The sequence below is a fragment of the Bos taurus genome, chromosome 10 (assembly GCF_002263795.3).
Source record: "Bos taurus isolate L1 Dominette 01449 registration number 42190680 breed Hereford chromosome 10, ARS-UCD2.0, whole genome shotgun sequence".
NCBI lineage: Eukaryota > Metazoa > Chordata > Mammalia > Artiodactyla > Bovidae > Bos > Bos taurus.
Window position 1 is genome coordinate 87,147,432 of NC_037337.1, and position 16,693 is coordinate 87,164,124.

The 16,693-nt window shown below is 42.0% G+C and overlaps 1 protein-coding gene across 1 annotated transcript in view; it reads left to right on the forward strand.

Moving 5' to 3' along the window:
* The window catches only part of TTLL5 (tubulin tyrosine ligase like 5), a 317,558-nt gene that overhangs the window by 230,286 nt on the left and 70,579 nt on the right, over nucleotides 1-16,693 (forward strand). The window contains 1 exon segment of the mRNA XM_059890944.1: nucleotides 6,816-7,033. Within this exon segment, the coding sequence (XP_059746927.1) occupies nucleotides 6,816-7,033 (218 nt within the window).

Sequence of the window (16,693 nt, forward strand, 5' to 3'; positions counted from 1 at the left end):
ATACTGTATAATATGCATAGAAAATAGGTGATTATACACAGAAAAAAGTCTAAATATTACTAGAGGTTATCAGAGAACAGAATTCGAAATGACTTTTAAAACAGCTTTCCTTTTTTTTTTAGTGAACGTGTTTCAAAAAAACCATTAGTCTGCCAAATATTTCTGAGCATTGAGGGAGGAAAACATAGAAAGCACTGCAGAGTCTACAGTCATTGGAGTCCAAATTTGCCGTCAGAATATAAGCCTCTCCCAATGTACGACTGTCATTTGGTTGGGTGATGGGGCTGCTAGTGAGGGAATGTCTTGAATGTGATGTCTGAGGGCTGGGCAGCTTTGTGACCATGGGCTGCAGCCCTGGCCTTAGCCAGCTGCCTCCTAGTAGGACTTTGTAACACACACCTAGCCCAAGATCTGTTCAAGTGTCTCAATACTACTGATAAATCAACCGAGAGACACTGTTGGTATCTTTGTATGCTTAGTTGCAGGAAGTCTGGAGCCTGTAAGTATATTTGGATATCTTTTTCATGGCCTGCATTGTTGCTCAAATGTTGTTAGGTACAACTGATTTAGGGGCTGCCTGAAGCACAGTGTTTTCAGTTGGTTGGTGAATAATACTCTCTTCTCAATTGTTCTGTCCCAGTAAGCACCTGTATTCACATCCTTTAGAATAGGTCACTGGAACTACTAAGAGCCTTCTTTCCTAGTTGCTAAAGGAGAAAAAATTCTTAACTGGTTTTAGAAATGGGAGGGAATGCCAGAGGACTTCCAGATCTCTTTGGCATCTCAAAGTCCTGTCTCAGTGCCCAGGTCATCCATCTCTGTCTGTATGAACCAGAGCATCTTCAGGGTTTCTGCGCCATCCCTGTTGAGGTCCTGGCATTACCCACTGCTGGTTGCAGTACCAGAAGTTGTACTCTTTATCTTGCTCAGCTTTCAGACTTGCCCCAGCTGACAAACACTGTGAAATGAAGACAGCCAAGAACTGCGTATAGGATGGGATGAAGACCTTTTGGAAGCTTGATTTTGCCAAAATAGATATAGCTACCCTTACCCTCTCCCTGGCTTCCCTGGTGACTTAGACGGTAAAGAATCCACCTGCAGTGCGGGAGACCTGGCTTCGATCCCTGAGTTGGGAAGATCCCCTGGAGGAGGGCATGGCAACCCACTTCAGTATTCTTGCCTGGAGAATCTCCATGGACAGAGGAGCCTGGCGGGCTACACAGTCCACAGGGTCACAGAGTCAGACACAAGTGAGCGGCTAAGCACAGCACTATCCCCCTGCCTTTCTCTACAGCATTGTATGGTTGCATGTAATGTGTTCTTTGCGTTGAGCAACTCTCAGCCTGGTTGTAGTAAAGATGAGTGATTAGCATCTTACCTTCTCAGGCAGATAAACCATCCAGTACTTGAGTTGCCAGAACTAGAAGCTATGTTATGGGAACTTTATCCAAGTTAGGATAAAATCTCACATGGGGAGAATGATGCCTAAAATGTTTGCTGTTCTGATAGCAGAGAAAAAGGGATACAAAGTGACGTTAACCCACTCAAATAGAGATTCTTATTTGCCTGTTTCATCTACCTTAATTTTTAGAAAATGAATTTAGAGAGTTATTTCACTGCAGGGAGGCATCCAGTTATACTCCATCACCAAGAAGGCTGAGTCAGGACTGAAAGGGGTGTTTCTCTGGAAGGCATTAAAACACACACATACACCACACAACCTCCCAGAATTTAATCTCTGAACGGTATTATCTTTCAAGTAAGAGAACCCAGATCTTGCTTCCCTGTGACCTTCCAAGTTGCAGTCTGTGTTCTGTCTATCACAGATTCCTCCTTCCCACCCATGATTACCCTTCTGTTGTGGGAGAAGGAGGGCCTTTCCACTCTTTTGTCTGGGGCCAAGCCAAGCCTCCAACTGTGGTTTTCTCTGAGTGTCCTTGCCGAAGCATCGCTGTTTCCCACACCCAATAAAGAAGCAAAGGCCTGTGTTTGTTGACCAGGTCTTGAGTGGAGGCTGGTGCTGATACAGCTTTCACGTTCCCAGGACAGTGACTGATGACAGCGCAGGCCCCACCCCTGGGTTAGCCCACAAGTGCAGAGTGCTAACACTCTGTCCAGACCTCACAGTTCTTAGGAATTACATGGCGAGAACTTTATATAATGCTCCTGTTTATTTATGAATGAATACCAGGACAAAACAGTTCACATAATCTGTCATAGTGGTAGACTTGTAGGATTAGGGTCAATACAGGCTGTGGTTGGGGAGGTGGTAGGTGGGGGTTGGGGAGGCTGATTTCTGCCAATATTCTACACACATCTATATGTCTTCTTTTATCTTTGCCTGAGTACTTTCTGGTTTTCTTCTCATCAGTTTTGATTACTTTAATCTCATTCCACTTAGCCTTGGCTTTGGTGCAGCACTTGGGAACTTGTCTGACACATTACTGACTTTGGGGAATTTTGGATGGCATAGAATTACAATAATTTCATTATCCATTCAGTTTATGAGTATATGATCCCCAAATGACAAATGAGAACCTAGAAGCTTTTTACTGTATTTGGGAAGACTCTCTGCTATTTTTGAGATGCAGTTATATTTTTATTATATTGAAGCTGAAACAAGCTTGACTCTTTGGTAGATTGAGAATTGTATCTCAACTCAGTTAGGATTCCATTTGGCTGCATATAATAGAACACTTCCCACCCATGGCTGTTTAAACAAGTTAAAGATTTATTTTCTTTCCCTTGTATAACCAGGTATCTAGAGATAGAGGTGCTCCTAAAGTCCGTGGTGCGGTCAGGAACCCATGCTCCTCCTGTCTTTATCCTCTGCGATCCTTAGCAAGGGACTTCCACCTTGGCTGCTTCTAAGTAGAGGGCCATGTTCTGGGTGAAGAACAACAGTAAAGGGCAACAGCTGTGCACCGGGCAGCCCAGCCTGCCCCCTTTGAAGAGTTTTCCCAGAACTGCACCTGGAAACTTCTCTATTTACCATTCAGAACCAGGTCACAGGGTTATCTCAAGGTACAGGAGGGACTGGGAAATAGAATGTTCTAGGTGGGCACATGTTTTTACCCCAAAAAAAAAAAACCAGGATAGTTTTGGAGGGAAGAAAAGAAGAATTATTAGTATCCAGGCAAGTGAGTCTCCTAAGCAATAAATTCTCCTGGTTTATTTTGTGGTTTTGAGGTAAAGACTCATCTTATTACTATGGAACAAGTGTCTGAGGTCCTGCCACAGTATGTGCGTCTAGGAAGGTGAATTTATTTTCATTTGGAATCTGAAGAAGGGCTTAACTTATGTATTGTGGCTGAGTGTAAGCTGAAGGCACTTTCACTATTCAAACTCCAGAGAACGGTCCTACTACGAGATTGCATCTCTATGTAAACACAAGCTTGTCTATTTTCTTGTGTAGGAATTTAGTAGTTGGTATAATATGAGGTGTTTTTTTCTTCACTTGTGGAGTAAATGTTTATTAAGCACCATTTGTACACAAGCCAGTCTTCTTGACACTGTTAGTGAAACAAAAATTAATCTGGTACAAAGGCAGGCATTTCCAGTATGTATTGTCCAGACACAGAAAAAAGTATGTGTATAAGTGGCTGTGATACAAGGTAATTGTGCTAAATGTGATAAGACAGATACGAATGCAGTTTTATAAGCGTTTAGAAGAGAAAAAGGCTGTTCTGCCAGAAAGAATTGCGTAAACATGATCTGGGGAACCTACACATGTGCTTTCAGTTTATGAGTTTGCTTTTGCAGCTAGTGAGCATCGTCATAAGACTGGAAAAATATGCTGGAAAACATGGAGCCAACCACCATTCACAAGTCACTGCAGATAAGCAGACTTGCATGTCAGCCACCGCTTGGTTCCTCAGTAAACTGAGGTGGTAGTTTGGGAAGGAAGGGGGCATTTCAGTTTCTGCTGTGTGCCTGGGGCTTTGATTTATTTCAGGAAACCTTTACTGAGTGCCTGGGCTGCGTTTACTTATTGATCTTCATCTAATCCCCCACAGTCCAGCCGAGTGATTATAATTGCTGATGAGAAACCTAAAGCTCAGAGAGGTTAAGTAACTTGAAAGGTCACCCAACTTATAAGTGACAGAGCCTACATTTGAGTCCAGGCACACCTGACTATGGGCTTCCCTGCTGGCTGAGATGGTAGAGACTCTTCCTGCCATGAGGGAGACCTGGGTTCCATCCCTGGGTTGGGAAGATCCCCTGGAGAAGGGAATGGCTACCCACTCCAGTGTTCTTGCTGGAGAATTCTACGGACAGAGGAGCCTTGCAGGGTACAGTCCATGGGGTCGCAAAGAGTTAGACATGACTGAGCATGTCTGACTTATCACGCCTTAACCACTTGTCACACCTGACTGTAGAGCCATGTTCCTTTCCACTTCCGTGAGCCTTTGCCTATCGCTGATGACCTGATCTGGTCTTGAAGCCATAGTAAGTGTTGAACAGTCAATTCCTTCTTCAACACAGTCTAATGGCGAGTCCTTGAACCAGCTGGGCTTCATTTGATATTTTGATTTATACTTAGAAAGTTAATCTGTTGCCTGCTCACATCTTATTAGAACTTGACTTACTTTTGACTTTTCAATAATTTATTTTTAGAATAAATAACTACATTTAGATGGTATAAAATTCAAAAAGACACAAACGATATATAGTCAAAAATTAGTTTCCCTTTACCCCTAACTCCTAGCTAACCAGTTCTTTTCCATGGAGGCTGCCAGTTTTTGTTTTTAATCCTTTCAGAACTGTTCTGTGCAGATACCAACATGGTATATATCTTTGTGTGTGTGTATTGGCATATAAAGATATGTTTATTTTTATATATAAAGATATATTTATTGTCACCACGGCAACATGTATTGAATAGATGTTCTTCCTGATGGCAGTTCCGTCACTGTGTGAAAACCTAACTCAATAAAGAGTGTTTTTATTTCCACGAGTTCTTCACTAACAGTGGTTTTCCTCCTCTGCTTCTCATCCAGTGAATGTGTTTATAGAGGGCCAGAGTAGACCTCGTCAGCCCTCATGGTCAGTTCCGGCTTCCTCCCCACCCTGAGTGAGGCATCTTGCAAGCACTCTTCAGTCTAAGCTCATTTATTGGGAGGTCATGGGGTCACCCTTTCCTGCCACCCTCCTTCCTTCCAATTGAATCTCTCCCACAGATTTTTTAGGCCCTTAGATATGGTGCTTGAAAGGAGTGGATTTCTTTTTGAGCCAGTTCTGCAAGCTGGCCTCTGCTGCACGCCTTGGTTACAGATGGCCCACGCCCTTGCTCCCACTGCCCACGTCCCCGTGTGCAGCCCCGTGTACACGCTCTGCAGCCCTGCACGCTAGGCTTTGTTCTGGACTCAGGTCTTCCTTGGCGCCCCTCCTCTGGTCAGAGGTAGAGGTGAGTGAGCCACTCTTTCATACCCTCTCTGGTGGCTTCCAGAGATGAGGACCATTTCAGTCCAGTTGGTCTGTAAGAAACTGCCTTGAGCGTCCACCTCTGAAATCGCTTTGCTCTTTGTCAAGCCTCTCAACCACACACATTCCCTCCACACAAGACTGCCGACTACCCCTCTTGCCCCGTGTCTGCCCAACCAGGGACCTTTGGACACATTTTCCTGAAATGGGATATTCCAAGGCATTAGTGTAGAAGGATTGGTTAACACTTCTTTACTAAAGCTACTCAGTTCATCTTTTATATCTCAAAAACTAAAATTCGTAAAGGACAGAAATACTGCCAGTGTAGTTTACCTAGAAGGTGAATGTCTCCTGAGAACATTTGATATTCCTTCAGTCCTTGCCACGAGAAAATGACATTTCTCCCATTGCCTCTTGAAATGTAGTGCCTATAGGTAGAAATCAATTGCCAGAAATCCTTTTAATAAAAAGTCCTATGTATTTTTTCATTTATATTTTCTTCCTAATACCCTTTTATATTTAAAGCTTTCATGCCTACTGAAAGCAGTGTTAACATATTTCAAGAATCAGTAACAAAATTTGTAACACACACACAAAAAACTATTTATAATGAGGCAAATAAGTTGCAAGAGTTGTTTTAAGCCTCTCTCTGAGGAAGTGTACAATTAAATTAAGTGTACATCCTTCCTACAGGTATGTGTTGGTATTTGTGATGTCTGGATGGTGATTTTGGGATCTTTATTTAGTATCTGTTGGCTTACCTTCTAAGCGAAAATACCCTTGTTGTGATCTTGTATTCATGTATAATAACCAGTATTCATGTTGTAATTTTACTTTGAAAGTGTTTCCAAGTGTAGGTCTTATGTTAATCTTTAGGTCATCAAGATGTTACTACTCCACACTGGATCCTTCTGTTTCCTCAAAGGTGCAAACCTTCCAGAGGAGTTCAGAGTTCTGAGTGGGCTGGAACTGAGCCAGGTTCAAGTCACTTTTGTTCTCTGCCGTATTTTTAGTACTTGACATCCGACAAGAGGCGTTCATTAAATTCCTGTTGAATTTAACAACGAAGGGAAAGACTAAGACAAGGGGAGACCAAATGCTTCTCTAGTTCATGTCTATGGGCGATTCATAGTACCCAGCTGCCCTGAGTCCTAGCCCAGGGCACTTTCAACAAGACCATCTCCACTCTCTGCTAAAAGAGATTTCCCTTCTGTGAGTCTACACCTGCACTGGCATTATTGGAGGAGGTGTTTTTTCTTTAAAGTTGCTTCATTTGAATGGTTTCCCTTTTCCTTTTGTCCTCCCCTCAGGATTGCAAACCTGCTATTCACTTACAGCAAACAGACTGTGAAGGATATCTCCATCAATCTTCTGTTTTTCTTTTTCTCTAGGCGATCTTTGGCAGCCAGACACTACCTAACTCCAATTTATGGACAATAAATAATGGTGCAGCTTGCAGAATTCCAAGCGCCACAGCCAGTGGCCAGAAGCCAACGACTCTGCCACAAAAAGTGGTGCCACCTCCAAGTTCTTCCTCCTCCCTGGTCCCCAAACCCCCATCCAGTCACAAACAAGTCCTCAGAAAGGCAGCATCCCAAAGGGCTTCCAAGTAAGTTTTCGAAATTCTTCTGTTCAGTTCCTTCTGAGTTGTATCAATTCTGTGCTGACGATGCTCTTTATTTATGGAGGCTCAGACAATGTGTATTGCAGTGTTGAAAAGAACACCTGATGGGGAATAAAGGCCAACTGTTTTCTCAGCCCTGGCTGTAAGCTAGAATCACCGGGGGAGCTATTACAGCATGGCCAGTGTCGAGGCTGTCCCCCTGTGAGAGGGGCAGAGGCTGCTCTTCTAAGTTTGCCAAGGGTGATGGCGAGCACTGCAGCTGGCAGGTTCAGGGTCGTTGGCAGCTGCCGCTTGTGGCCTCTGGCAGGAGCCTCAACCAGACGCAACAGCTGGTAACGGCGCTGAACTGTGGACTTGGAGGAGGGAACTTCCTCCGGGATGTATTCTTCCTTCAGTCGTTCTACAGAGTTAGATCTTTCCAATTTCATGTAAAATCCAACACTCTTCCCTCGCTCCACCCTTGTTTATTTGTTTTTAGGCATTTGAAAGGGAAGACATAGGATTGAGATTTCATAAGATGAATTAACTTCATTGACATTAGTCATCCGGCTCTGTGGAGCAACGATGTTTCTAATATCTTTTGTCATCTTTCTGTCTTACCTGAAAAAAAAAGACATCTCTGTACCCGCATCACATACATGTTTTAGGTCACATTCTTCACACTACCCCCAGCCATTTTCCCTAGAAAACTAGAAATGGACTGATTTAAAAAAAAAAAAAAAAGTGTTGGTTTTAGCAGCTCCTGTCCATTTAAAACTGGGGGACTTACCAAAGCTGTCCAAAGCTGTCGGACTTACCAAAGCTGTCCGGAGGAGGAGGCAATCCCTGATGGATGAACACCTAGAAGAGATTTGTGTATTTCTCTTGCTGTCCTTGGGGTTCCCCATTCATTTGTCCTTCACAAAACCAACTCGAGTTATAAAAAGGAATCCTAGGGCACAGAAAAAACAGTTCGTGTTTTTGCCCCCTTGGATAATGAATCAAATTTGGGTTGAAAAGCAATCCCTTGTGGTTGTTTTAATTATACTGCTGCCAGATTCGTTTATTCAGCAAATATTTATTCAGTGCCTACTAAGTGCCAAGCACTCTTCTAGGAATAACTGGCATCGTAATAACTTTAGAGAACTCTCTGGAGCAGTAGACAGTTCAGTTTGTGGTTGAGAGCCGATGGCACGACAAGAAGGATGTGTGGCCCCTCTCGGTTCTTTAAGGGCACAGCCCCCGGGGCCTGACTGTCTGTGTCAGACCCCTCTTCACACTTTATTGATGCGAGATCTTTAACAAGTTGCAATTTACTTAAACTCTTGGCTTCAATTTCCTTACTTGGGGACTTCCTTGGTGGTCCAGTGGTTAAGAATCCACCTGCCAACGCAGGGGACTCGGGTCCGATCCCGGGTCTGGGAACTAAGATCCCACTTGCTGTGGGACAGCTTAACCTGTAAGACATGACTACTGAAGCCTGCATGCTTAGAGCCCGTGCTCGGTAACAAGAGAAGCCACCCCAGTGAGAAGTCCACTTGCGGCAACTAGAGAGCGCCTAAGACAGCAATGAAGAGCTAACACAACCCCCTACAGTTATTTTTTCCCTTGTTTTTGGAGATAATATCTGTTTCATAGGACAGTTGATAAAGATGAGCAGACTTAAAATATGTAAAGTACATAGAACAATATCTGGCACACTTCAGACCTCTGTAAGTCTTAGTAACCATCATAAGCGTTCCAAAAGCACACACTCCTTCCCAGGTTTGAAAAGCCCACAGTTAGGCGGGGAAATGAATGTTGAATTGACGAGTGTGCTGTTTGCCGTGGTCTTTCCAGTTATTGCTGAGATGGCCTGTGGTGGCCGATGAAGTTCGTGTGCTGGTGGAGAGGGGGGCTCTGTTGGCAGGAGCGAGGCCAGACATTGGAGGACCCCACTCACTGCCCTGAACTCACTACTGGCAGGAGAGCTCTTCAGACTTCTCAGATGGAATTGCAGCTCTATGGACAGGCTTTGCTCTGCTGCATTTTTGTGGTTTCTTGCCTCTGACAGGCAGGAGTGTGGGAAAACCGGAAGCAGCTCAGCACCAAAAAAGCACAAAAGAGGGAGGGAAAACAGGATTTCTTTAGAATTTAAAAAGTATAATCCAAGTATCAAAAGGCATGCTGTTGAGGCGTTGTTCCAGGAAATAGTTTCCAATTTGCCTTTAAAACTCTAGCACAAGTCTGTGAAGCTAAATAAGTTAGCGCTAGTGGAGACCTGAACATCCTCTCCTTTACATGAAAAATGCAGGGCTTGAGGACCCCCCTGTTTTCAACCTGCTCTCAGGCTTTTAGGAAGAAGAATAGCACTATTTTTCTCTGAACTGACTCAGTGAAAAGTTCTCCCTAGGAAGCATCCAGATAAAGTTTTTTGAAATAATCTTTTCATGTAAGAATTATTTTAGATTTATGGAAAAGTTGTAAAGATAGTACACATAAAGATACGTACACCCAGTTTTCTCCATGTTAACATCCTATATTGCCATGGTACATTTGAAGATACTGCAATACGAAGAAACTGTCGCCCATACATTACAATCAACTAAACGCCATACTTCATTTGGATTGCTGAAGTTATTTTTAATCTAGAGAAACCTTTCATGGCTTCTGAAATCAGGATCCTAAGTATCAGGTGACATATTCTTATTATTGTTCCAAAGTACTTGTTCCTAGCCAGCATAGCAAGTTCCTTGACATCTGTGTGATTCAGTTTCCTGTTTAAAATAGAAATGATAATAGTACCTGCCTCATGGGGTTATTAAGAGAAGTAAACGAACTGATGAATGTCAAGCACAAATACAGTGCCTGGTACGTGGTAAATACTAAAGGAGTTTTAGGTGTTGTGGTTAATACTAAGACGATACTCCAAGAAATTTTCACGTAATTTTTTGCTTTCTTCCTACAAAATGTGTTGCTTCATTTGCTTGAGCTTATTGCCACCCTGATGCGGGCTTGGTTCATATTAATCAGGAACTGACTCGATGGACGTGAGTCTGAGTGAACTCCGGGAGTTGGTGATGGACAGGGAGGCGTGGCGTGCTGCTATTCATGGGGTCGCAAAGAGTCGGACACGACTGAGCGACTGAACTGACTGACTAACTGATCAGTTATGACTGGCGATACTGAGTCACACTCAGGAATGCCATAGTTGTCCCAAGAGACACAACTAATGAGAAGTTGTAATGAGCTTTTGACCGTGCCAAGCCCTGTGTTTTTGGGTTGAACTTCAAACCTCTCCTAGCGCAGAAGTTGGCACTGGACGAATATAGAAGCAATTTCCAAGAGCATCAAAGTTTCCACATCCTAGAGGGTTGAATTTAGAAAACAATAGAACATAAAAGATGGAATGTCTTTTGAATTTTGGTGCAAAGGGAGTTGAGAATCGGAACAGTGGGGTCCTATTTCTTTATGATAATAGTCTAGTCACTTTCCCTCTAAAGGTTTCAATTTCCTAACTGTAAAACAAAACTCACTGTCCCCACTGAATAATTAACCAAAATAACTTGTTTTCAGTCTGTTCTGTTGAAAGCTTTTTTATGAGCACGTTTGTTTTTTAATCCTGACTCTTTACAGCCATTTTCCCCATCCTTTCTTGGCCCAGCAGTTCTTTGTTATAGTTCTTAGATTCATAGACTTTTATTTCCTTTAGCTAAATCTCACTTGTCAATTCTGTGAAGAGAATGATTTAGATTTTTTTTTTTTTTTGCCTTTTCCACAGTGCCAATACCCTTTTTTGATTTTCCTCTCTAATGTTTGTAACACTTCATAATTTAGTACCAACTTCAGATCCTCCTTTCAAAACTATTTGTGGTATTTCTTCCAAGCAGGCAGCTTAACTAGGAAGGATGACAGCCGCTGAACAACTACATGCATATGAACTATCTCTTCCTTGTAAAAGACTCTTTTTTCAGAGCCAGAATCATACTCTCCAGGAAATATACAGAAAGAAATCTGAGAAGATCAGTGTTTGCCAGGGATGTGGGCAAAACTCAGAGACTAGAGATGAATTTGAAAAGGCAGGGTCAAAGCTGTTTACCTTGGGACTTTCCTGAGAAAAGAAAACTGCACGAGAAACACCAGACTCAATGAAAGGGCTTTTCTTTAAATAGCTGGAGTTACCTTTCCTTGCCAGGTTTTAGTATATTCTGCATCAGAGTGACCTCAGTAGAATTTGAAGCCAACTGCTATTCTGTGTCAGCACCCAGGACAGTGGTGTTTTGCTAAAGGCTGCTAGGGATTAGGAGGCAGGAAAGCTGTCCCAAACCCAGGAGCATGTTAATCCAAACACCAATTAATGTGACCTCAACATTTGGTCAGCAGTGTGATGGAGATGCTCACATTAATGTCAGAAAAATATAAAAATAAAGGATCAAGAAAAAAATATGTTGTATCTTTTTAACAAATGAGTCATGAACAGGAGGCAAAGTAATCAGGAGTTAAAATGGTCCAAAAGTAGGGTCTTGAGGTAAGCATTGAAGATGTCATGTAGGTTATTAACCATCTTTATCAGCTTTTCAGTCTTATTATGTGTAGCTTTGAGAAATATGATTGAAGCTGTAGTGTATCCATCCTTAAATATGAGATTTCTAATTTATGCACTTCCCAAATAATATAGTCATAGACTCTTAGTGTTGAAAGATAAAAACCTGGAGGAAGGCGCCGTGCACGGCTTTGGGTATAGCAAGGTACACAGATGGACAGTGGCAGAACCAAAGCCAGAATTCACATCCCCTACTGTGCTAACCCCATACTCATCCCAGTAGACTGCTGATTTCAGAGACCCCCCACCAATCAATTCACATCCATTCTGTGCAGCAAGGGACAGATTAATCATCCTAAAATACTGCCTTTGGGAAAATGCAGTGTCAGCACTTAGAAACTTCCTTTCCACACTAGTTTTGCCACTTAAATGGCCAATGAAATGCTCAAAAGTAGGAATAGTTAGTGCCACCCTCCTAGTGAGGTGTTGGGGAAATGTCTGTTAGATGCAGCACAAGAAGGATTGAAGAACCTCATCGAGGGCTTTATACACTGCCTGCCTGTGGGAGCGCAGTGTAGGAAAACACTGGCAGCCCTGAAACACACCAGACAGAGCCCTCTCACTCTAAGCGGGCAGGCCTGGAGACAGAAAGAGCTGGGGGACAGGTGACGAGTCACCACTCAGACTCTCTTTCCTTTACTAGCTCTCAGCATTTGGACCTCAGTGGTAGCCTTAGAAGATCTTAGGATTTGCTTTGGCCATGATGACAATGACATCAGTCTGAAAATAGGTACTCTAAATCACATCTAACCAGTTGTTATCATTGGAATTATGTATGGTCCCATGGGGAGAGAAATACATGAGACTCATAGAATGATGAATCTTCCTTTGGTGATTTTATACTTAGATAATTTAAATTAAAATCTTACTTTTCATTCATCCTTGCTGAGATGTTAAAATGGTAATGTGACTGTTGGGTATTTCCCATCTCTCACTTCCCTTCTATCTTATCTGATTATGAAAAAAATCCCTTTTAAAAAGATTTGAATAGGGACTTCCCTGGTGGTCCAGTGGTTAAGAATCTGCCTTCCAGTCCCTGATCCCATATGTGTGGGGCAGCTAAGCCCAGCGCTGCTACTGCTGAGCCCGCGAGCTCTGGAGCCCACACGCCACGACTAGAGAGAAGCCCGTCTTAGGACAGCTAAGACCTGATGCAGCCAAATAGATAAATTAAAAAAATTTTTTTAAAGATTTGGATAGAAATTTAAAATAGCCTTTGATAGAATTCATATCAGTTCCTCTGTGATCCTCAGTCCTTATTGGCAAACTTGACTTTCTTCTCTGAGGATGAGCAAATATTTTAAAATCTCGGGGCCTGGAAATAGTATAGCTTTAAAGAAAGATCCATGGAGAAGATTCAGAGGAGCTGTCAACCTCCAAAGTAAGTTTAATCAAGAAAGAAAACATTTCAGAAAAATCCCTAGTGTGCATTGGTTGTGTAGAGCTCAAAAAAGCTATCTGAGAGCAAGTAGTCTGGGGTCAGGAAGGATTGAATAGAAACAAGAACACCTGAGTGAAAAATTGGATTAAACATGGTGAATAGAGATTGGGTGCTGTAGAAAATGGAATTAGTGAAATTCAGGACAGACTGTTAAAATTCTGCCAAAATTCTGAAGAAAAAAGTGTACAAAGGTAAAAATGATGAGAGAAAAGATAGATTCCACCTAAAATAATGAATTCCAAAAGGAAAATAGAATAGTCATTATTACAGGCAAAACAGATCTAACCTAAGGACATAAAGGGTTTTGAACAGTATAATTAATGAGATTAAATTAATAACATGCAATTTTATGCCCTGCAGAGCTCCCATGGAATATTTTTCAAAACTATTTTGGTATAAATCCTCAAAAAACAGAAATTATGCAGTCTCCATTCTCTGACCACTTTATAATAAAATGAGATTTTAAAATCTGGAAGTCACTCAGTCGTGTCCGACTCATCGCGACCCCATGGACTGTAGCCCACCAGGTTCCTCCGTCCATGGGATTCTCCAGGCAAGAATACTGGAGTGGGTTGCCATTTCCTTCTCCAGGGGAATCTTCCCTACCCAGGGATCGAACCCTGGTCTCCCACATTGCAGGCAGACGCTTTAACCTCTGAGCCACCAGGGAAGCTCCTTAAAATCTGGACAAATGCCTAAATAAATTTAGAATGTTAAAATACTCTTTTAAGTAGTTTAGATCAAAATTATTTTGGAAACTATGTTAAAAATAAGAATTGTACATATCAAAACAAGACAGAAAAGCCCATTCTAGACACTGAAGTTTTCCAAGAGAGTAGAACTTAAATGTTCTCACCAAAAAGAAGAAAGAGAAAGGGAAAGAAAAAGGTAAATATGTAAGGTGATGTGTGTGTACTAAGTCACTTCACTTGTGTCCGACTCTTTGGAACCCTATGGACTGTAGCCCACCAGGCTCCTCTGTCCATGGGATTCTCCAGGCAAGAATACTGGACCAGGTTGTCATGCTCTCCTCTAGGGAATCTTCCCGACCCAGGGATCAAACCCACCCCTTACGTCTCCTGCATTGGCAGACGGGTTCTTTACCGCTAGCATCACCTGGGAAGCCCTATGTGAGGTGATACGTGTGTTAAATAACTAGATGGGGGAATCCTTGTGCAGTATATATGCCGAATCACCTCAATGTACTTTGAATAACTTATAATTTTGTCAAGTCAATAAAGCTGAAATAACTTTTTAAAGGTAAAAAATGAATTACATATATCAAACTTATGTTTGAAATGTAGGCAACAGTGTGCTTAAAGCTAAACTCATAATTATTTTGTGTTAAATATGGAAAGATTGTAAAGGAATTAACCAAGATACAAATGGCAAATTAGCTTCAACCAATAAACTGGTTTCAACTCATTACAGCAGTGTCATGTTAAAGAGAATTGAGGACTTCTCTGAGCTCAGCAGGAAAGAGTGCTGTGATAGATTAGTAATGTCTGATGTTGAGAGTGGTGACTATGCAAGCCACATATTTGTCATACCTGAACTAAGCTTCCATCTCTAAAAGCTAGAAAAGGGTCAATAAAACAAAGCTAAGAAAAACAGATCAAAGGAAATCAAGAAGAAAGCAATATAAACTGAAAACAAACAGCAAAATTAGCTAAACCCAAAACATTTTTTAGTTCAGGGTAGGGGGACAGGAAAGCAGAAAATAATTTTCACACAGTTCTGCCAGAGAGATAAGAGAATTAATAAAAGTTTTAAAAAGTAGATATAGGGGAGATGGAAAAATCAGGAGAACGCTGCACATAGTTATAGGCTACTAAATTTTCAAAACTGGATGAAAGATATTTTGAAAAATGTGAACTCTCAAAATTGGTTCTTGAATAAAAAGAAAACCCAAGTAGAACACAGTAGAAGTTTTTAAACTATCCAAATAGGTACTTCAAGAAATAGGGTACACGCATAGGCCTAGGAAGCAATTTTAAAATATCGTCTCTAAAGTAGCTCTTTGAACCTTTCTTCTGCACTCTCTGGAGGCTTCCAGTTGCCTGCAAGATAAAGTTGAGAGTCCTTACTCTGGACATTGAAGCCCTCTATGGTATATTCTCTATCTTGTCTCTAGTCTGCTCGGCTCCATTCATTGCTCCTACCTGCCCATGTCATGCTCCCTGCACAGAATGCCCTTCTCCATCTTCAGTCGAAGTCCTGCCTTTTATTCAAGATCAGGTTCTAGTTTATCCCCTTGATGTAGCTTGACCAACTGCCCCACTGTCAGCTCCTCAGCTGGCTCTACTATCTGCGTCCTTGTCTTATTTTTCCTTTTCCTATGTGTTCTGCTTTCTATTAGGGACAGATGTCTTGTCTTTGTCCTTTTATCATATAAATATTGAATGTCCATTGCTATGCATTGTTCTGGATGCTGGTGATAACACCGGTGGACAAGACAGATATGAGCCCTGTATTCGTGAAGATCGATTTTGAGAGAGGAGAGAGTTCGGTCCCCAGCCCCTGATAGAACTTACATTCATGATAAGTTCTCAGGAAATGGTAGTGGAGGAGGTGGTGGTGAAGGTGGAGATAGTGGCGACTTAGTATTTTCCATCAGGGTGAATGCATCAGGGACCACTAAGTAACTAAGATCTCTTCATTAATTATTTAGACCACGGAGAGTATGGGAGGCTGTGGAGTACAACTGCTAATAGCCCAAGATTTGAAATTAGATTTGAATCCTGGCTCCTTCACTTAATTGACTGTTATTTAGGGATATCTCTAAGCTTCTGTTTTGTTATCTGTAAGATATTATCTACATCATGGAGTTGTTCTTGGGTTTAAAGGAGATCATGTGTTTCCCTGACATATAGTAAGTGTCCGTTGCATGCTGGTTGGTGTGGTTTGTAATTTCTGCTGCTGTTACTATTCCCTGTTAAATCTCATTTTTGTTGTTACTAAACTGATGTTCATAAGTGTGATATGGCTCTAGCTAACCAGGCTATGGAAATTCACACACATTCTGATTTCCTGAACACTAATAACTCTGATGGCTATTGAAGGTGAAGGTTTAGTTTCAAACAAAACTAATGATTAGATTTGGACTTGCTGACTTCCAGTTAAGTTGGCTCCATAAGTTTATGCTTAGTATTCCCTCTCTGCTTCAAACACAGCAGTGATAGATAAACAGCTTAAAGAAGAAAAAAGAAACAAGGGAAGCATCTCCATGGCCCCAAAGTGTACTTGCAACAAATAGCAATCAGTGAATGAGGCTGAAGCAACAAGCTTTGTGAGCCCTGCTGTGGAAGCAGGCAGTGGCAGCCTGGACCTCAGCTCCCGTGGCATATTGGGGCCTGAGAGTGCCCTACCCAAGAGGCGAGACTCATTCATAGAACACAAAAGAGCGAGTTTTTCAGTTGGAGATGATACTGCCCCCAGAGGGCATTTGGCAGTGTTGGAGTCATTGGTTGTGAGTTGGGGGAGGGGTGTTGCTGCTGGCATGTACTGAGTAGAGTCTAGCGGTGGTACTAAAAAAACTAAAAAAGGTATCCTGCGAAGCGTAGGACAGTTTCCCATAGTGAAGAATTATCTGGTCCAAAATGTCAGTATACCACACTTGGAAAATCCTGAGCTAAAGAATGCT